Genomic DNA, 21,061 nt, shown 5'->3' with positions numbered 1-21,061 from the left:
GAGCTACCCCCCTCAGTACCCCTCAGGCTGGACTGTCCCTTCTACTGTAGGGGCGGGGATACCACTCTCTGTGCCCCCCCGAGGCTACACTGTCCCTTCTACTGTAGGGGCGGGGCTACCACCCTCAGTGCCCCCCAGGCTGGACTGTCCCTTCTACTGTAGGGGCGGAGCTACCACTCTCAGTGCCCCCTGGCTGGACTGTCCCTCCTACTGTAGGGGCGGAGCTACCACTCTGTGCCCCCTGGCTGGACTGTCCCTTCTACTGTAGGGGCGGGGCGCAGCATTGACGTCATTCCAGCACTTATCGACGCTTTCCAGCTTGAGTATTTTAGAACCATCGTTCTTCCTTGTCATAGTAATAGGTTTTGTGATATATTTTGATATGTTATATGATGTTTTTTTTTTCCTTTGTTAGGTGTCAAATTAAAACCTCCAGTACAGAATACAAGTCTGATGCATTCAGAATCCGAGTTGGACAGCGACGACAATACCTACACCTGGTCTGATCGCGAGAAAGGCAAACTCCTCCGGCCTCAGAACGGCTCCTTGCGGAACGGCCAAGCCTCTCACAAACACAAAAACCAAAGAGAGGAGCTGTTATAGCGTAGACAGGAACTGGTTTGGATAGTGCCGGTCGTCCCACTGTCCGCTGGTTTACGCTGGTAAAGCTGCTACCCTGAACTGCTTTTAAAGAAATTGATATTTTAGTAGAAATATCGACTCCTTTGCTCTTCTCGGAGCACCGAGGCTGGACATACTTGAAGTGGATTTTTTTTTTCATTGGGGAATACACTGGATTTATGCTAATAGATTTTTTAAATTAAAAATAATTTAATTTTTTCTGCACATTTTCTTGGGTTCCCTTCACCCAGGAGTAAGCCACACTATTCTCGGAGTATGAATGCACTACGACGCTGTCACTGGCAATGAAGGATGAAATGTGAAGCGCACCGGGCCTGTCCTAGAGCCCACCCTCCCGTCTTTTTCTTACAGGCTTATACTACAAACACGTCTTGCTCGTTCTTTTTGTAACACCTACTTTTCTAGAAGAGTTCTTTTTGCCTTGTGTGATTTTTTTTCAGTGAGTCTGAAGTTGTCACACCGACCTGGTTTATTGAAGCGAATGACCTATAACCCTGGATGGCGTTCAATAAAGTTGAGTTATGAGCGAGCCCCTTTAATTCCTGCTCTGTAATGCTGTAGGCCGTCACTGGTTTCATACATCGTTGTAAATAAAATCTGAAATTATTGTTTAGGATCCTTTACATTATACACGTGTTACGTCATAGAGAACTTATTGCTCAGTCAGGCGTATGACACGTGTTCTATCGTTCAGCATCTGAAAAATAAGATTTACAAGACTGCAACAGAACTTCCTATTGGAATGACACTTTCTCTGGAGCCAGTGACTCCGCTGGGTAGAGAAATGGATCCTCACCTCTTGCACAGTAGCCCCTTTGGCAGCAAAGTGCTGTTTCGTACACTATTCTAAACATTTCCCCATCCTACAAACTTAGTGTCACTGTTGTTTAATGTTTTTTTTTTGCAGAAATCAATAGTCCAGGCGATTTTAAGAAACTTTGTAATTGGGTTTATTAGCCAAAAAATGCATTTTTATCATGAAAAAGCAGTTTGTAGCTCTCCCCCCTGTCTTCATGGTTCTCTATGGAGAGGGGAGGGGTGGAGGGAGATGAGGCACCAAAACCGGACAACAAAGAGTTAATTTACAGCTACATCACCGGGCTATCTGACCAGCACTGACCACTGAATACCGGCTTTCACACAGCTCCCACTGTGTAATCCTTTGTTCTTTGATCTCTGCTGGCAAATCTCCTTCCTCCCTCCTCCCCCCTCCCCTCTCCATAGGTTACACAGGGCCCAACTAATGTAAAAGAGTCGCGATTTCCTGATAATAAACAGTGAATGAGAGCGAGGGGGGGGGGGGGGGTGTTGGAAAGTCATTTTGAATGCAGATAATGGCAAATTTGCCTAATAAACCCAATTATAAAGTTTCTTAAAATCGCCTGGACTACTGATTTCTGCAAAAAAAAAAAAAAAAAAAAGACAGTTACACTCTAAGGCCGATATAGAGGAGCAAGCGAGCACCAACCTTTCAGATCTTTGCTCGCTTGCTCACCTCCCCGGATCCAGCGGCGGGTCCCGTATCGCGGCGCTCTGGTCCCCGGTTCTTGGCCGCTTCCTGGTGTCTGACGCGGGCCCGAGAAGTAACGTCTCAGGTCCACTCAGCCAGTCAGTGACGGAGGCGGGACCGTTTCAAGTCCGCTCAGATCCCGCCTCTGTCACTGACTGGCTGAGCGGACCTGAGACGTCACGTCTCGAGCCTGCGTCAGACACCAGGAACCGGAGCGCCGCGATACGAGACCCGCCGCTGGATCCAGGGAGGTGAGTGAACGTCTTTTCTCTTAGCCACCTCCTCCCCGGCCAGATCACAAAATAGCCCCCACACTGGAGTTCCCCTTTAAAATTCAGTAGCAGAAAATCCTGGGGATGCTCGCATTGTATGTTCAGCTCTCCTGTCACACAGCAGCAAAACCTCTGTAACCACACCTCGGCAGTAGTGGACCCAGCAGGAAGCAGAAGTTTTGGACCCAGAAATGGAGTGTGCCCCTTAATTTAGATTTTTTTGGTGCTTTTACATGAAACCTCTCTCTTTTTCAGATGTTAAAATTGGAAGGATTGGTAAATTATTATGAATATTTGTGCTGTGCCCCCACGATAAAATATAAATGCTGGTTGTGTCCCAACGGGGGAATATAAATGTAAATGTCGATGATTTATTTTTTCTGATTTGATGTCTCATGGTACCATCTTGGGGCAATATCTGATGGTATGTCAGCAAAAATCTTTTTCTTTCAAGTCAACTGGTTTTAGAAAGTTATATAGATTTGTAATCTACTTCTATTTAAAATTCCAATACTTATCAGCTGCTGTATATCCTGCAGGAATTTGTGTATTCTTTCCGGTCTGACACAGTGCTCTCTGCTGCCACCTTTGTCCATGTCAGGAACTGTCCAGAGCAGGAGAGGTTTTCTATGGGGATTTGCTGCTGCTCTGGACAGTTCCTGACATGGACAGAGGTGGCAGCAGAGAGCACTGTGTCAGACCGGAAAGAATACACCACTTCCTGCAGGACATACAGCAGCTGTTAAGTACTAGAAGACTGGAGATTTTTAAATAGAAGTGAATTACAAATCTAGATAACTTTCTGAAACCAGTTGATTTAAAAGAAAAAGATTTTTTGCCGGAGTACCACTTTAATGCATTATTAGCTAGGTTGCAAAAAAAAAAAGTCAACAGTGTTGATAAGTGCTTAAAATTACATTTGTAATTGGTCGGGTGGCTCTTGTGCACCGCAAAAGGAGTCTGCTCAATAAGAAAAGGTTTCCTGATAAAAATCCAAGATGGCAGCCCCCGCAAGTTTTTATTTTTTTTCCCCAGCTCTGCGGGCAGCTGATTGGTTGGAATCCTGTGCTAATCTTATTACAAAAGAGGCCGTTGTGACATCTTATTCATTACGACACATTCAGCTAAAGCCCCTATCACACGGGCCGACAGAGAGCGGGTAAGGGGGGGACCCCCCCCTTACCCGTTTGCCGGCGGCCCCTGTAATAGGGGCTTTAGCTGAACCCCATCAAACATGGTGTAAAGTGAAACTGGCTCAGTCGCCCCTAGCAACCAATCAGATTCCACCTTTCATTCCTTAGGCCCTATTCACACATCCTGTTCCTGTCCGCAATTGCGGATCCGCAATAATATAGGACCAATGTATTTCAATGGACCTATACACACATCCGTGTTGTGTACTGGGCTGCAATCCGTTCCGCAAAAAAAAAAGGACAGACCCTAGTACGGACAGTAACTGACACATCCAATACAACTCTATGGGGTCTGTATTTTACTGAAGCAATACGGATGCAATACGGACTGAATTTGCGGATTGTATACTGACTGAAATTTGCGGATTGGAAAAATATACTGACGTGTGAATAGACCCTTAGACTGTTTATAAAATGAAAGGTGGAATCTGATTGGTTGCTAGGGGCAACTGGGCCAGTTTCACTGTACACCATGTTTGATAAATCTCCCCCAATGTGGCTGAGCGCTGCTGTGCACCAGATGTAACTCTAGGGGTGCGCAGGTGAGGGGCATGGGGCGGCCCGTCTAAAATTAACATGGTTTTTCCGGTCACCAACGACACATTAAAATGTTTACAAACTAACTGAAACATCTCTAACATTTTTAAACAATCGTCAGAACCCGAAGAACCAACAAATAAAAAAAATCATCCATGTAATGCAAAAGTTTTCTTTCTGAACAGCTTAATGGCACCATCTAGTGGTGAAAAGATGAAAATGCTGCAAAATACAAACAAGACATCACAAATCCCCTAAATTCACCATCCAAGCAGAAACCCAGTGCGTTAAATCCTGCAGGATGTACAGGAAGTAACCTAAATGCTGATTCAATGTCTGCTCCAGCCAACAAACAACCTCAAATTGCCTTAATAAAATCAGGGCATCCTCAAAAAAGCCATAACAAAAAATAATTTAAAGGGTTAGTTTAGCAAAAAAATTATAATCTTAAAATCAACTGGTGCTAGAAAGTGCCAGAGATTTCTAGTTTAATTCTATTAACAAATCTCTGTACTTATCAGCTGCTGTATGTCCTGCAGGAACTGATGTATTCTTTCCAGTCTGAACAGCAGGAGACGTTTTCTATGGGGATTTGCTACTTATCTGGACAGTTCCTGAAATGGACAGAGGTGGTAGCAGGGAGCACTGTGTGAGACTGGAAAGAACACACTTCTTCTTGCAGGACATACAGCAGCTAATAAGTACTGGATGTGGTGTCCCACTAGGGGTGTTACTATTATATACACCCTTTGCAAAAGTCTGTACTTTTTGTTGTCTTATTATGATAAAGGTAGTATTAAGAGTTAACCACTAGATGTCGCTGTATTATGTATGGAAGATGCACAGCTACAGGAATGCAAAGGGTTATTGTGTTTATGTGTTACGAGAATCTGTGAACCAGTAGGATTTCTTCTTTCCTATCACCTCTCCTCTCTATTCTTCTGTTGCACTCTGTTCACCCAATCACAGCGCACTATACACGCTGTAGAGGAAGTTAGCTTGGGTGGGGGAGGAGCAAGAGCCTTCTGTTTAGGACAGTGTGGCGGAAGGACGCAAGCTAGATAGCTCTCCACAGCAGTCTCTCCAGTGCCCTGGCCCTCTGCCAGGTCCCCACAGTTCAGTCTTAGCCAGTACCCTGCATGGGTAGGACGCAAGACAGCACACGATCACTTACTTTCTCTCAAGTACCCACACAAAGCACTATGCAGTGTTAAATCTCTCAGGAGAGGACTAGCCAACAGATAACCTCAACCCTCGCCGTGGACAGTATCCTCTATAAAGCCAAAGAGCTAGGAACTGATTCGGGTGGAGCAAAGTTGCAGTAAGCCTAAGAACTCCATCTCGCAGCGCGGGTGTCAGCAGGGAACCCTCAGCATTCGGCTCAACCCAGGTAACAAGGTCTGGGACCTGTGTCACCCATTAGTACGGCTCAGCCAACACTAGTGGGCATAAGGTGGTGTGAAGACTTAAACAGGTCAATACACAGGCACAGGTGTTCTTCTACAAGTACTCTATCATATCTGGCGTAACATGACCACATAATAAGGTCCTGCTGTATCTCCACCACTGGAGTGGCGTCACACTACAACATCTAGCAAGTGACTGGCCGTCCACTGCTGTAACACCACACCAGTTGATTTGAAAGAATTTTTATTTTTTTGCTGAACTACCCCTCCAAGGAACCTTTTTTCAGGAGAGAATAATCGATGTATTTTCCTAAACTCATTTGGTTCCATTTTAGGAATGACCCCTAATGGATCCTTAAAGAGGATGTACTACCCGGTACATCCTCTTTAACCTGAACCCACGGATCGATCGGCGCCGGAGCCGCAGTCCGTCTTTCGGACCGCCGCCCGGTTCCCGTGCACGGCGCCGTTCGATCCAGCGGTACCGGCCGGTGCTGAAGCACTAGAGGTCGACCGGCCCGCCCCCAGTGGGAGGGAATTCCCTCCCCTGTATGATGCGGCTCCATTCATTCTAAGCTAGCCGCGTCATACAGGGGAGGGAATTCCCTCCCACTGGGGGTGGGCCGGTCGACCTCCAGTGCTTCAGCACCGGCCGGTACCGCTCGATCGAATGTCGCCGTGCACAGAAACCGGGCGGCGGTAAAAAAAAACGACCGCGGCATCGGCTTCCCCATCGATCCGTGGGTTCAGGTTAAAGAGGATGTACCAGGTGGTACATCCTCTTTAAAATCCTAAAGTGCCCAATGCAACCCTATGGGACAGAAATTCCTAATAACACAAGTAACTGCACCCACATAATGTCCCACCCTCTCCTCGCTCTGTCACTTGCTCTTCCAGGTTCCTTGAGTCCTTGATGCCCTGTCAGACTGGAATGGTGGCTCCGCTCTTGTTCATGCTCCTGCAAAAAAAAAAAAAATCACCGGAGTACCCCTTTAATATTCAGAGCTGCAAATAATGTTGAAGTGTGTATTTCTTTCTTTTCCAAATAACAATGCCGCGGACAGGCTCATACAATAAACGTATATTTCTCCAAGTCCTTAAACAATGTGTAATGCATTTTAGGCAGTGTCTCTGAAAGCAGGATCAGTTTCACATTTAGATTTAAGTATTTAAAGAGACAAATAAACAATAGATCTGCATCATTTTTAGGAAATCTGCTACATTTTAAGGTGATATTCAACTTATTTAAACTGTTTTCTAATCTTTAAAGGGAATCTGTCAGTAGGTTTATTGCAGCTTAAATGAGGGCAGCATAATTTAGTGACAGAAATACTTAACAGATCGGTGTATTACTTACATCATTCTGTTCAGCCGTTCTCCTAATATGCAGGAGAATAGGATTCTTGCAACACCCCTCCCCCCGCCCTCCAGTTGCTGATTGACAGTTGCTGCCTATACACAGCATGGATAGATAACTGCCAATCAGCAGCTAGTGGGCGGAGTTTTCTGCTTCTCATGAATATCAAGGACTACTGGGCTCATGCACATAATGGGGAGGACTACTTATTGTCCATGTTATTAAGGAGGAGATCTTTGGATCAGCTGCACAGGACAATGTAAGTGATACATCATTCTGTTCAGCTTCTCTGTCACTAGTTTATGCTACCCTGAGTTAAACTGCTTGAGGGTAGAATGTGGTTCAGTCTGAGCACATGTGCACAATATCCTATGCAGTGGCCATTTTGCTATTTGTATTTAAAACCATTTTACTTAAAGGGGTTATTGAGTGTCAAAGGCCTTTTTTAGCAATGCTCCTGACTGATAATCGTCCTGTGTAAAAGTGAGAGCGATCAGCCAAAGACGGGTGAAACGGCCGCACATCTTCCTGTGTAATCAGGGCTGTGTGCGGCCGATTACGATAAAAGGAAACCGACAGCACAGATATGTATACCAAAAAAGTAAAAAAAATATTCACATCAACCTGAGGTTGTTGTGTGTGTAGTGTGTACCCGTCACACAGACATATAGTATATAATAAGAAATAGAATTAGGATGGCTCTCAAAGATACTGAAAAGGATATATGTACTAATAAACTGCGAATAAAAAGAATCTTAAATGAGTACTCCAGCAAAAATCTTTTTCTTTCAAATCAACTGGTGTCAGAAAGTTATATAGATTTGCAATTTACTTCTATTTAATATCTCAAGTCATCCAGTACTCATCAGCTGCTGTATGTCCTACAGGAAGTGGTGTATTCTTTCCAGTCTGACACAGTGCTCTCTGCTGCCACCTCTGTCAATGTCAAAAAACCTTTCCTGCTCTGGACAGTTCCTGACATGGACAGAGGTGGCAGCAGAGAGCATTGTGTCAGAGTGGAAAGAGTACACCACTTCCTGTAGGACATACAGCAGCTGATAAGTACTGGAAGAGTGGAGAAATCTATATAACATTCTGAGACCAGTTGTTTTGAAAGAAAAAGATTTTTTGCTGGACAAACTATTTAAGATTTTTTTTCTTTCAAATCAACTGGTCTCAGAATGCTATATAGATTTGTAATTTACTTCTATTTAAAAATCTCAAGTATTCCAGTACTTATCAGCTGCTGTATTCCCTGCGGAAAGTGGTGTATTCTTTCCAGTCTGACACAGCGCTCTCTGCTGCAACCTCTGTCCATGTCAGGAACTGTCCAGAGCAGGAGAGGTTTTCTATGGGGATTTGCTGCTGCTCTGGACAGTTCCTGACATAGACAGAGGTGGCAGCCGAGAGCGCTGTGTCAGACTGGAAATAATCCACCACTTCCTGCAGGACATACAGCAGTTGATAAGTATGGGAAGACTTGAGATTTTTAAAAAGAAGTAAATTACAAATCTGTATAACTCTGAAACCTGTTGATTTGAAAGAAAAAACTTTTCGCTCGAGAACCCCTTTAAATATAGATAAGGTAGCCTTTTATTGTATATAAAAATTAGCATAGAGCCCTTTGCTGAACAAAAAGAAAATGATTCACATAAAATATACTGTATACAATAAAAACTCCCAATATATGCATGAAGGTTGCACAGCCTTGGTTGTAATGATAAACACAACAGTGTGAGAGCTCATAGATTTACATGTAGACGTCTTAGTGAGACCTGGTGGTGTTGATAAATCTGTTGAGTTCAGATTTGAGTGCAGGCTAGACGAGTTTTGGAAATCCTATTTCCTTCCTCAGTAGCAAAATCAAATCTGCAGAGATGTCTACTGTTATTTATGTCCTAAAATCCTCGAAGTAGGGATCCATGGACCGGAGTTACTTTCTTGGGGTGTATGAAAAAGCAGCATAGATCACCCCCAAAACGTTAATGCAGGATATAACATAGTGTATACATATACATTGTACTGGTGGCTAGTTAAATAAATCTACGTAAAATTATATCCATATGCACTCAATAATGAATGTTGTAGAGAGCATGCTTTATAGAAAAATATAAAATAGATTAGATTAAAAATAAAATAAAAATACCAACGGAGATAATATAAAGTTAAATAAAACCAATTCCATAAATGGAATTTAGAGTGTAATGTCAATGTAGATTATGAGTGGTTGTAGTGGGCGTGCTCAGGTGGGGAAAAATATTATTCCAAAAAAAAAAAAAAATCATAAGTAATAGGTCTACGGTGTATAAGAGATCCTAAAAGGAGCAACAGACAAGAGGAAGGGAAATTAAATGAGTTTACTGAGGATGCATATTATTGAATGTGAGGAGACTGATCTCCATATTAAGCGAAACTGATTGTGAAACTAGTTTTATAGAAAACCAAAAATTTCTAGGGGGCTAGAGTCTGTAGATCATAGATTGTTCTGGATTCTAGTTCCCACCCCTCGCCTCTCCATAGGGCCCCTTGTTCAGCAAAGGGCCCTACGCAAATTTTTTTTATACAATAAAAAGTTTAACATTTAATATTTTTTTATTTGCAGTTTATCAGTGCATATATCCTTTTCCATCCTAATTCTATTTCTTATCTTATACAGATGTGTATATATTGTACTCTGGGATATGGATATATCAGTTCTGTTAGTTTCTGGATCACCGGCAGCAGTGTATACTTACCATCCGCACTGCTTTTGATCCAGCATTTGGGTCTCTAGTCCTCCAGTCCGGCTGCTGCTGTATCCTCAGGCCTCTCCTCATCTGAAAGGTCAGAGATCGGTGACCCAGACGCCGGATCACAAGCAGCGCTGATGGTTTAACTATGTACTGTTGCTTGTACAGCATGGATATATATATATATATATATATATATATATATATATATATATATATATATATATATATATATCCCAGACCCCAAAATATACATATATGTGCTGTCAGTTTCAAGGGCTGCACGAACAATACAAGGATCGTTTGTGCAGCCCGGCTGCTCGACTTGTCATGCCATGTAGAAGCGCTGACCGGAGCTCATTAGCAGCCACAAATCTGTTAGTCTATCATTACCTTTAGAAAAAACATGGCCACTTTCTTCTAGAAACCGCACCACCTAGTTTGTATGGGGTTCTGCAACTCGGTTCCATTGAAGTGAATGTTGCTTAACTGGGAACCACACCTGGAGACAAGAGTGGTGCTGTCTCTGGAAGAAAGCGGCCATGTTTTTCTAATGCTGGATAACCCCTTTAAGGTAGAAGTTGTCTATCGAACGATGTTTGCGTAAAATTTTTTGGAACATCCTGGTAATATTCTGGTAACCTTCTAAGAATATTGTGAATGAAAGATCTTTCTTCTACTACTGTATTGCCAGAAAATTTCCAACATAGCCGATTCCTTTTCAGACGCTATCAGTCGGTTACTGGTTGGCTAAAACCATTGTTCCTTGATAAATTCCAACAAATAATGCTTTTTTGTTTGAAATCGTCCACTTTAGGGTGTATGGGCGCCTTTGGAAGCATTGACAACAGTAGATCCCGCTAGGATTAGCTAGAGTGGATTTTCTTTAGGTGAACTTCAAGTTTTTCCATGGGGTGAGCAAAGGCGTCAGCTGTTCGTCTCTCCGCCCTCCACCAGCCAATCCAGTAAGGCTTGTTAATAAGGGAGGGGACAGTAGCAAGCTGAGGAACTCTACACAGTCATCTATCTAATGTCTATGGCCAGCTTGCAGATCCTAGCTGAGGTAACGGTAGGTCTTGGAGGACATGCTGTTAGCGGGGGGTGAGGTTCTGTCTTAGCGGCAGTGTCACTTCTGTCCACTCTCCTGGATTTTTTATGACCGTCTCCCAGAATGTTTTTTCTTGTTCCGTAGAATCCATCCAGCTAACTGGAACATTGTAACTGCTTCCTGAAATACAGAAATTAAAAAAAAATTATTACTTATTAAAACATTGAAATAACTAAAAAAAATTAAAACAAAAAGACTAAACACATGAAGTCCCGGCCAGAGAGTCAGGGCTCAATGTGTCCATCAGTTACATGTATGACTTCTCTGTGACTGCAGATGACCTGGACTTCCTGTGTTTAGTCTCTTTCTTTCAACCAGCACAAGACTAAAAAGCTTCTGGAGATTGAACCTGGATACAGTAAGTATAGCTGTTATATAGCTGCCTTCAGGAGACCAGACCTGGATACAGTAAGTATAACTGTTATATAGCAGCCTTCAGGAGAATGGACCTGGATACAGTAAGTATAGCTGTTATATAGCTGCCTTCAGGAGACTGGACCTGGATACAGTAAGTATAACTGTTATATAGCTGCCTTCAGGAGACTGAAACTGGATACAGTAAGTATAGCTGTTATATAGCAGCCTACAGGAGACTGGACCTGGATACAGTAAGTATAGCTGTTATATAGCTGCCTTCAGGAGACCAGACCTGGATACAGTAAGTATAACTGTTATATAGCTGCCTTCAGGAGACTGAAACTGGATACAGTAAGTAGAGCTGTTATATAGCAGCCTTCAGGAGACTGGACCTGGAAACAGTAAGTATAGCTGTTATATAGCAGCCTTCAGGAGACTGGACCTGGATACAGTAAGTATAGCTGTTATATAGCTGCCTTCAGGAGACTGGACCTGAATACAGTAAGTATAGCTGTTATATAGCTGCCTTCAGGAGACTGGACCTGGATACAGTAAGTATAGCTGTTATATAGCTGCCTTCAGGAGACTGGACCTGGATACAGTAAGTAGAGCTGTTATATAGCTGCCTTCAGGAGATTGGACCTGGATACAGTAAAAATAGCTGTTATATAGCTGCCTTCAGGAGACTGGACCTGGATACAGGTAAGTATAGCTGTTATATAGCTGCCTTCAGGAGACTGGACCTGGATACAGTAAGTATAGCTGTTATATAGAAGCCTTCAGGAGACTGGACCTGGATACAGGTAAGTATAGCTGTTATATAGCTGCCTTCAGGAGACTGGACCTGGATACAGTAAGTATAGCTGTTATATAGCTGCCTTCAGGAGACTGGACCTGGATACAGTAAGTATAGCTTTGTTATAAGGCATGACAACTGCTTTATATCACATCTACTGTTGATTTAGATTTTGAAAGTTATAACAACAGGGACACTATAATACTTTTATATTTGATATATGACATAAATAATAATAATAATCTGTTAAATAGTTCTCCAAGGAGGGGACATTTTGGGATTTTTAAATTTAACAACCTGGTACCTAATGGATGAAAATAAATATTAGCGAGGGTGTAAGGATGATGTGCTTCTAGCTAGCAGCCCTCTGCCAGGTCCCCCTACTCTCAAGAAGTCAGTCTTAGTCAGAACTCTGTATGGGTAGGAAGCAAGACAAGACACAGCTAACAGTTTCTCCTCAGTTTATGCAACACAACACTAGTGAACTGTTAAACCCCTCACAGGAGAGGACAAGTCAGAGACAACCTCAACCCACGCCGTGGACTAGCAGAGTCACAGAGCAGGACAGTATCCACAGATAGCAGTAAGCTAGGAACTGATCCGGATAGAGCAAAGTTGCTAAGGCCTCGCAGCGCGGTTGTCAGCAGGGAACCCTCAGCATTTCGCTCATCCCAGGTAACAAGGTCTGGGGCCTTGTGTCACCCTCATAGGACGGGACACCCGACACTGGTGGGCATTAGGTGATGTGAAGACCTAGAGGTCAATACACTGGCACAAGTATTCTCTTCTTCTTCTTCTAAGTATTTTTCTACCTCATCCTCCAACATCCCGGCAGAGCAAATTGCTACTTGGGTTGAGACTCTAAAGGCATCCTCCTCTGCTACTCAGATTCCTTGTATCTCTCAACACGCTACTCAGTCAGCACGACTGTACTCTGTACTACATTCCTATTCAGATCTGGTTATTGTATTGTCAAGTATTCGTCTACAAGTACTATCAAGTGTATTATCAAGTGCTTCCTAAAGAGAAACTTCTACTTTCTAGCTGTATAACCTGATGCATACAAGAACTTCTTCAGTAAAAACAGGCTTATTTAAGATAAAGAGACTCTGATTCTTTGTCTCACACCGACACAGCACACACCGCAACCTTGGGACATTTCCCCTTTCTGTGGGTGGCAGTTCCGATAGTCCGGGAGGGTCACTACACCACTCTGGCCATCCATGACTACACTAACCCAAGGGACCCCATAGCAACTCGGCAGGACACCGACTACAGGGGAACAAGGTACAACCGGCCTTCTAAAATAAAAGTAGGCGTGCCAGCACACCTGTGAGCCCAGCCGGCACTGGTGTCACGTAATAACCTCTTAAGGTCCTCGGCCAACCTCGGCCAACCACCACCGGAGTGGCGTCACACCTCGCCACCTAGCAAGTGACCGGCCGTGTCACCTCCACACTAACGCGGGGGTGTGCCACCACATGTGAACTCTGTTCAAGTGATAGAAGAAAAAAAATGGATCTACCTCGACCAGAACTGAGACGAATTCCTCCAAGGGGTCGACTTGATATAGTTCCTTGGTCCCAGACTGTGAATTCTACACACGCTTCAGCCAGGTCCTCCTTCCGAAAACCATCATATACCATAGTGTGATTGTACATTGGCCGTAAACTACGTGGAATTACTCGTGTTCGCTGAATACTTGATGGACTGTCATCTGGGAGCACACAGCTATATGGAGGTATAACAGAAGTCAGTGTCACGCAGGCGGCTAATACAGTTACGCATGACACCAAATGTGAACACTCTGTAAAGCCTGACCCCAAAATACGGGTCAACATTAGACTAAGGGTCCCTGTACACATTAGAACTGACGACTGATTTCACCAGGGCCGGATGATCATCTAAAGCAGGGGTAGGGAACCTTGGCTCTCCAGCTGATGCAAAACTACAACTCCCATCATGCCTGTGCAGGCATGATGGGAGTTGTAGTTTTGCAACAGCTTTAATGAAAATATAATCTCTACGGTTACCATACTGTTACCATTTTACAAATGAGCTGATATTTCCAGCTTTATGAGGAACAAGCTGCTGCGCCTCCTTCACCCAAACGTGCAGCTCTCCCGAAGGTGGAAGTCCTAAACCTGCCAGTAAGAAAAAATGTGGCAATGTAATAAAAAAAGGCAATGAATATTCATAACCTGAACTCCTATATGAAGAAATGAGTGTGACACCAGCATGCTCAAGCTCCCTCACTCAGCATTTGTATACTGGTGGCCAGTGAAGTTGGATGGAGCCCTGAGGAGTCCTGGAAAACATGGATACAGCCATAGGCTACCTAGGGCTGCATCCAACTTAGCCATCAGTAGACAAATGCTGAGTGAGGGGGCTCAATCATGCTGGAGTCACACTCATCTCTAAAAGACACACAATATATACAGTGATTCTGATTCTCTGTAATCGCTGCATATTAGGGGAACCTTTGCTTGCCAAAGAGGTTGATCTGCTGCAGTAAGTACTGTCCCAGAAAGCCAGTTTCATCAAATTGTTAATTCAGCTTGATAGATAGATAGATAGATAGATAGATAGATAGATAGATAGATAGGAGATAGATAGATAGATAGATAGATAGATAGATAGATAGATAGGAGATAGATAGATAGATAGATAGATAGATAGATAGATAGATAGATAGATAGATAGATAGGAGATAGTAATATCCTGGTACATGTGGTCCACTAACTTTCTATACCACCCTGGTGGTATCACTCAAAGGGGATGAAGGTGCTTATTTCCATTTCTCAACTAGATGTCACTCTCTCCTTTATCCTTATACGCCTTTTCTATTGAGCACAGATGAAGGATTGTTTTGAGCAATCACAGGTACAGCTGACTTTCCCTCACTTTCCAACCTATTATACTTCTTCTCTCTCCTCTCTTCCACAACCCCACCAATCTCTGTGAGGCTTAGTTCCCCCTATAAAAGGGAGGTCAGTTCCTGGTGGGAGGTCTTTGTTAGTGAGCTTACGAGAAAGAGATACGGCCAGAAAGAGAGAAAGTTCCTGCTGCAGTGAAGCCAGGCCTGGTCCAGGCCAGGACCCATGTCAGGGACTAGAGACTTAACAGATTCTTCCAAGCCAGTAACCCTCCCCAGTATGCAGTGCTCAGGAGGGGTAGCAATCCTATGAGAAACCTTGTCTGCACCTGGGATCCTTCTCACCAATTCTCAGGTAAGTAACCACAGCTAGGTACTGACTGTCAGTGGGACAAATAGCTGGAAGCTGACGTATCCTACTGACTACGCTCTGGCTCTTGTGGGAAGTCTTGGAAAGTCTGCTACACCCAGCTGTAAAGGCCTTGGGCTTGTACTACCCAATCTGGCACTCGCTGAACTTGTTGGGTAGAAGGTCAGATAGCACACTATCTAAATGGGAGTACAGGCATTTTTGTGTTGTCACACCTGCACCCACACCTTAGATGGATAGATAGATAGATAGATAGATAGATAGATAGATAGATAGATAGATAGATAGATAGTGCAGTGTCCCAGAGCGGGTCCACTGTCTTTTCTAAACAAGTATAGGTAGGTACCATATGTGTTATTAAAGGGGTACTCCGGGCCAGCTGTATAATCGGTATCTGGCCAGGGAGGGGGTGGAAATAAAAGGCTTCGGTGACTTACCTCCCTGGTTCCAGCGCCGCTTCCCGGATCACGCCGTCCCGTACTCCCGTCCCGTGGCCGCTTCCTGGCCTGAGCTGCGGCTTGAGAGAACCAGGGAGGTAAGTCACCGGAGCCTTTTATTTCCACCCCCTCCCAGGCCAGATACCGATTATACAGCTGGCCCGGAGTACCCCTTTAAACTCTGAGGCTGAAGTCTGTAGTATGCAACTACCGCCACCAGATGTCACTGTTCTATTACACTGCTTAAATGTACAAGGGTTAACTGATGTCTCTATTACTGATTGTGTATTTTCTGCCACTGTCTTATGATTTCTGCTAACCAATCCCTGAGCTGGCTACCTCAGGAGTATTAACCTATCAAAGAGGGTTATCCTAAGTCAATTGCCCAATCAGATAGACTTCCTGCTGTCAGGAGTCCTGTGCAGGACCACTGTTATTTCTTCTGACTACTAGATCCTAGACATGTCCGGCTAGAGCACCACGTTGTGGGACTGTGGTGAGGGACGGGACTAACCTATTCATGCTGGGGAACTGTATTCTCTTCTGTTACCTCCGAAGGATTCCACAAGTTAGGCTGGGTTCACACTGCGTTTTTGCAATCCGTTCTTTTCATCCGTTTTTTGTAAAAAACAAACAAACAGATGCATCCATTTTGACCTGTTTTTCCATTGACTTCCATTATAAAAAAAAAAAAAAAACACGGATCAAAAATTAGATTGACTTTGTTTCTATGCCTGTTTAAAAATAAAACAAAAAAACAGATCCATTTTGATCCGTATTTTTTTAAAATGGAAGTCAATGGAAAAATGGATCAAAACGGATGCACACACTGCTGCAAAAAAAAAAAAAAATGAGAAAAACGGATTGCAAAAACGCAAGTGTGGATCCAGCCTAACTGAGGTACCAAACTTGTGAGTAGTTTAGCTAAATGCAAAGGCCGAGTCTTTTACTGCAAGTTGCTAACGTGTCTCTTTGCGGTCTCCTGGACAACTAGCTCTCCCACTAGGTGGCCTGAACTCCCTGATCGTGTGTCATTCCATGCCCACACGGTAGTGTAGGCGGGGGTCATTTCCCATGGATTCAGAACTTTTCTCTAACAGCCCTAGCTGAACCACTGTGTCTGAATAGGCCCCTAGTCTGTAGCCACAGGAACCCGAACCTACTCTTGCTGTACAACTAAAAGTCTCTTTTAACTAATTACAAACCTATTTTGTACTGTCCTTCAAAGCGTTACAGTAAACTATTTTTGGTTGAACTTGAAGCTGTGCAAGACTCGCTACTGTACACAACAGCAGCAACTACAACTCTCAACGGTGTGATGGTTCTAAGCCAGAGTATCCAGGGGTGGCAAGCTGGTCCCACTCCCGGGTAGCGTGACAAGTGCCTGTGTGGTACTTCCATCTCTACAACATCTGCCCCCTGGGTTGCTGCGCCCTCGAGACACCGCAGATAGATAGACTTCACAAAAATCTTTTATAAACAATGGAAATTAAAATGGAATAAATAAAAAACACTTAAACTCACCATCGGACCCCCGAGGAATGAACTTTGCAGCCAAATTCAGCCTTCCTCGACTATACAAAAAGTCTGGGGAGAGAGGCGTCTGTGAAAAATATCACAAGTCAGTCCTTTAAAAAAAAAATATCGACATGTTCATGTTTTTGTGTTGGAAGAGCTTGTGCCATGCTGTGACTGTTAGGCTATGTTCACACCACGTTTTTGCTTTTTTTTTTCACGGAAAACAACTGACACATTGACATTTAAAGGGAATCTGTCAGTACTCAGACCCGACCCGAGGTGCCTACAGTGTGCTGAAGCTGACACTGCCCTAGTGGTCTTGGTAGGATACCTTTGTGTTGGTGATTCCTTGCAATCTCAACTCACTAACTGTAAAGAAGAGTCAAAGAGGAGTTGTGGCTTAGGGTCTGTGCCGTGCTCCAGCACACCTCACCACTCCTTCCTTCTTCATCTTCTCTGTGTATAATCATTGCCTATGTGCACGCATGGTATCTTACAAGTTCACCCATGCGTCAATGATGTCAAGGGCCATGCAACCCAGAGCAGCAGCACACAAGCATTATGTGTCTCAACTGAGTGGACAGATGTCATCTGCTCAGTGTGCATGCGTCACTCCACCGGCCACAGCACCTGCAGGGATTGAGAAGGCAGGAGGAACACAACCCTTGACATCAACGACGCATGCGTGAACTTGGAAGACAACATGTGCACGGATTGATGAAGATTCACAGAGAAGACGGAGGAGGATGCAGTGGGGAGGCGTGCCAAAGAACTCCTCTATGACTGCTTTACCGTTAATAAGGCGAGACTGCGAGGAATCACCACCACGGACAGATTACACAAAGGTACCAAGATCACTAGGGCGCTGTCAGTTTCAGCATACTGTCAGAACCTCATGTCTGGTCCAAGTGCTGACAGATTCCATTTAAAGGGGAACTCTGGGTATAATCTACTGGTATGAAAAAGTTATATACATTCATAATTTACTCCTATTTAGAAATATCTAGTCTTCCAGTACTTATCAGCTGCTGTACGTTCTGCAGGAAGTGGTGTAGTCTTTCCAGACTGACGCAGTGCTCTCTGCTGCCACTTCTGTCCATGTCAGGAACTGTCCAGAGCAGTAAAAATTTTCTATGGGGATTTGCTGCTGCTCTGGACAGTTTCAGCCTCGTATTCCACATTCAGTAAGCCAAGGGCCACATCTGCCATGAGGCAAAGTGAAGACTTCGCCTCAGGCAGCAGATTTTACGAAAGTAGCATCCAGAGCACTCAGCGGGGGACCCAAATACGTGACAGGAGGACCCCCACAGGAGTGTGGCAGGTGAGGGTAGGCTGTTTTCTCTGCAACCCTATCTAACAAAAGTATGAATGCCTGGAGTACCCCTTTAACTTCAGACTTACCCTTGGCTGGAGATTGTGCCATGCTGGCTGAGTTTGGCTCCAGTCCCAAGCTGCAAGTTCCAGTTCTACTTCTCCCAAGAAAATGTTTCTTGCTAATGACCCCCGATGCCACACAGAGAGGTTCAGGAAGCGGCTTAGTAGTTCTGATCTGTCAATCTTGTACTGTCACACAGAAACAATGATTTATACCAGGGTCTGGCAAGAATGGCGCTTTCCAGGAAGATGCATGACCTAGTTATCACGTCCATCAAGTTCAACTGTTCTCACAGTAATAGGGGAAAAGCATTCAACAAGTTTACTAATCTAAAACTAATCATACGTATTAGGGCTATGTTCACACTACGTAAAAGTACGGCCGTTGCCTCTTGTTCTATGGGATCCCGGCCATCGTATACGCTCCGGCCGGGATCCCGTGCGGCACCGCAAATAACTGACATGTCAGATTTTTTTGCGGTTGCATTTTAATGAATTGCGGCCGTAGGAAACCCTGTCAGTTCACACAATGAAGCGAGCGGCTCCGGCCGCTTGCTTCATTGTGTGCTGCGGGAGGTTCTGATGCGGATGCACGCTGATCCGCCCGCATCAGAACCCTGCGGCCGGAAAGATCAACCGGCCGGTACTTAAGTGTGAACGTGTGAACATGGCCTAGCATATTATCAGCCAAACCTGATTACTTTGGCAGGACTAGACAACCATACCAAGGGGCACTGTTAAATTCTTTTTATTTCAGATTAACAGGTGTCAGAAAGTTTTATAGATTTGTAATTTACTTCTATTTAAAAATCTCCAGTCTTCCAGTACTTATCAGCTGCTGTATGTCCTTCAGGAAGCACTGTATTCTTTCCAGCAGGGGCTGCCCAGGTGATCGTTAAGGCGTCCGGGCAGCCCATAGAAGATAGCACGGATAGCACGGATTGCACGGAGCAGCAGCATATCGCTGCTATTGTGAATGTTGATTTTTAAACATGGTGAAAGACGATTGTCGGCTGTAACGGTCGATATCGGCCGAATATGGTTGATAATCGCTTTGTGTAATAGGGTCTTAAGTGTGTGTCAGTCAGTAATGTGTCACTAAGTCAGAGTGTATGTGTCAGTGTTAGTAATGTGTGTGTCAGTAAGTGTCTGTGTCAGTAATGTGCGTTTGTTTATGTTCGTGGTGTCTCAAGTGACTATGCATAGTAGATGTATGAGGAGCCTGCTGAGGCCCTGTCGCACAAGCGCCCACAAAAAACGGAAGCCACCCTTGCTTTCCAGTCTGACACAGTGCTCGTGTGGTATCCCACCATGGGTGTTGCTATTGGTATCACCCTTCGTAAAAGCTTAAGTGGTGATGAAGGTAGTGATAAAGTTTTGCCACTAGATGTCGCTGTTTTAGGTTTATGTACTTAAATGCTGCACGGCTGAAGTATGTAAAGGGTTATTTTTAGAGATGAGCGAACCGGGTTCGGGTTCGAGTCGATCCGAACCCGATCGTTCGGCATTTGATTAGCTGGGGCTGCTGAACTTGGATAAAGCTCTAAGGTTGTCTGGAAAACATGGATACAGCCAATGACTATATCCATGTTTTCCACATAGCCTTAGGGCTTTATTCAGGTTCAGCAGCCACCGCTAATCAAATGCCGAAAGTTCGGATGGACTCATCTCTAGTTATTGTTTATGTGTCACATGGATCTGTAAACCTATGGGAATCTTTTCTTCTTCTATCCTATAACCTCTCTCTTTACTTCTTCTACTGCACTCTTCACCCACTCACAGTGCACCTTAGATACGCTGAGGAATGCCCCGTAGCAGTTGCGTGGTCTGCCTCCATGATAGCTGCGCCACTGCTGGAAATGTATAACTAAATTGAGAACAACTTATTACCACTCAGCACGCCAATGAACCATTTTCCTGCATTCCTTGACACTGTCCGGTCAGACTGTGTAAGGGCACACCCTATTGCCCTAAGAGATCTACAATTCCTACAATAAGTAAACATGCTGTGATTTATTTCTCTTTCTTCTTCGGTACAGAATTGAGTAGGTCATGGGCATGATATATGTCTTGAACTAACCTTAAGGGTCTCATTAAATAGAGGGTCCAAAGTCTTCTTCTTCACCTTTGTTTTCCTTTTGCCTTGCACAGATTTGTCTGGGAGTAAATAACATTTCACGTACCTAGGGATATTATTAAAGAAAAAGGACACAGAAAGATTTCTACCGAGGACAACATGTTATTATGTACAAGAAAAAATATGCATAAAAAATACTGAAGACAAGAAGCAAACACAATTCAGCAGGTCTTTGTTTCAAAGTTCCTTTAAAGCAGACCTCTGTATGGCTGTAGAGGGTTTCTCAATCTGATTTCACACCTATCTAGCTTTTACAGATGGGGGTGGATAGAAGCAAGCACAGTGGTGTTGCAAGCAAGCGGTGGAATGTATATAGCTGGGCTCTTGCATCCAGGGGGAACACCCCCTGGGCCTTTGAAGCTCTTTTGCATCATAATATTATCTCGGCACTAGAAGGCTCATTATGTAAATGCAAGGTATGTATAAAAACCAGATATGTATCT

At 44.1% G+C, this 21,061-nt stretch overlaps 2 protein-coding genes across 5 annotated transcripts in view; one reads left to right on the top strand and one right to left on the bottom strand.

The window, feature by feature from the left end:
- The window catches only part of KIAA0319L (KIAA0319 like), a 79,910-nt gene extending 78,645 nt beyond the window's left edge, over nt 1–1,265 (top strand). For all 4 annotated transcript variants that reach the window (XM_069971639.1, XM_069971640.1, XM_069971636.1 and 1 more), the window contains exon 22: nt 416–1,265. In XM_069971639.1, coding sequence (XP_069827740.1) covers nt 416–603 — 188 coding nt within the window. In that variant the 3' untranslated portion in view covers nt 604–1,265. The remainder of the gene's footprint in view (nt 1–415) is intronic.
- Nucleotides 1,266–10,572: 9,307 nt separating this feature from the next.
- The window catches only part of SYTL1 (synaptotagmin like 1), a 29,933-nt gene continuing 19,444 nt past the window's right edge, over nt 10,573–21,061 (bottom strand). The window contains exons 10-15 of the mRNA XM_069971635.1: nt 20,562–20,664; nt 18,509–18,670; nt 17,114–17,192; nt 13,952–14,051; nt 13,433–13,638; nt 10,573–10,874 (exon numbers count right to left, since the gene is read on the bottom strand). Coding sequence (XP_069827736.1) covers nt 10,738–10,874; nt 13,433–13,638; nt 13,952–14,051; nt 17,114–17,192; nt 18,509–18,670; nt 20,562–20,664 — 787 coding nt within the window. The 3' untranslated portion in view covers nt 10,573–10,737. The remainder of the gene's footprint in view (nt 10,875–13,432; nt 13,639–13,951; nt 14,052–17,113; nt 17,193–18,508; nt 18,671–20,561; nt 20,665–21,061) is intronic.

This window comes from Dendropsophus ebraccatus, chromosome 5 (assembly GCF_027789765.1).
Source record: "Dendropsophus ebraccatus isolate aDenEbr1 chromosome 5, aDenEbr1.pat, whole genome shotgun sequence".
NCBI classification, from domain to species: domain Eukaryota; kingdom Metazoa; phylum Chordata; class Amphibia; order Anura; family Hylidae; genus Dendropsophus; species Dendropsophus ebraccatus.
Note: the sequence above shows the minus strand (reverse complement) of the source record. Positions and strands in the feature narration are given on the sequence as shown.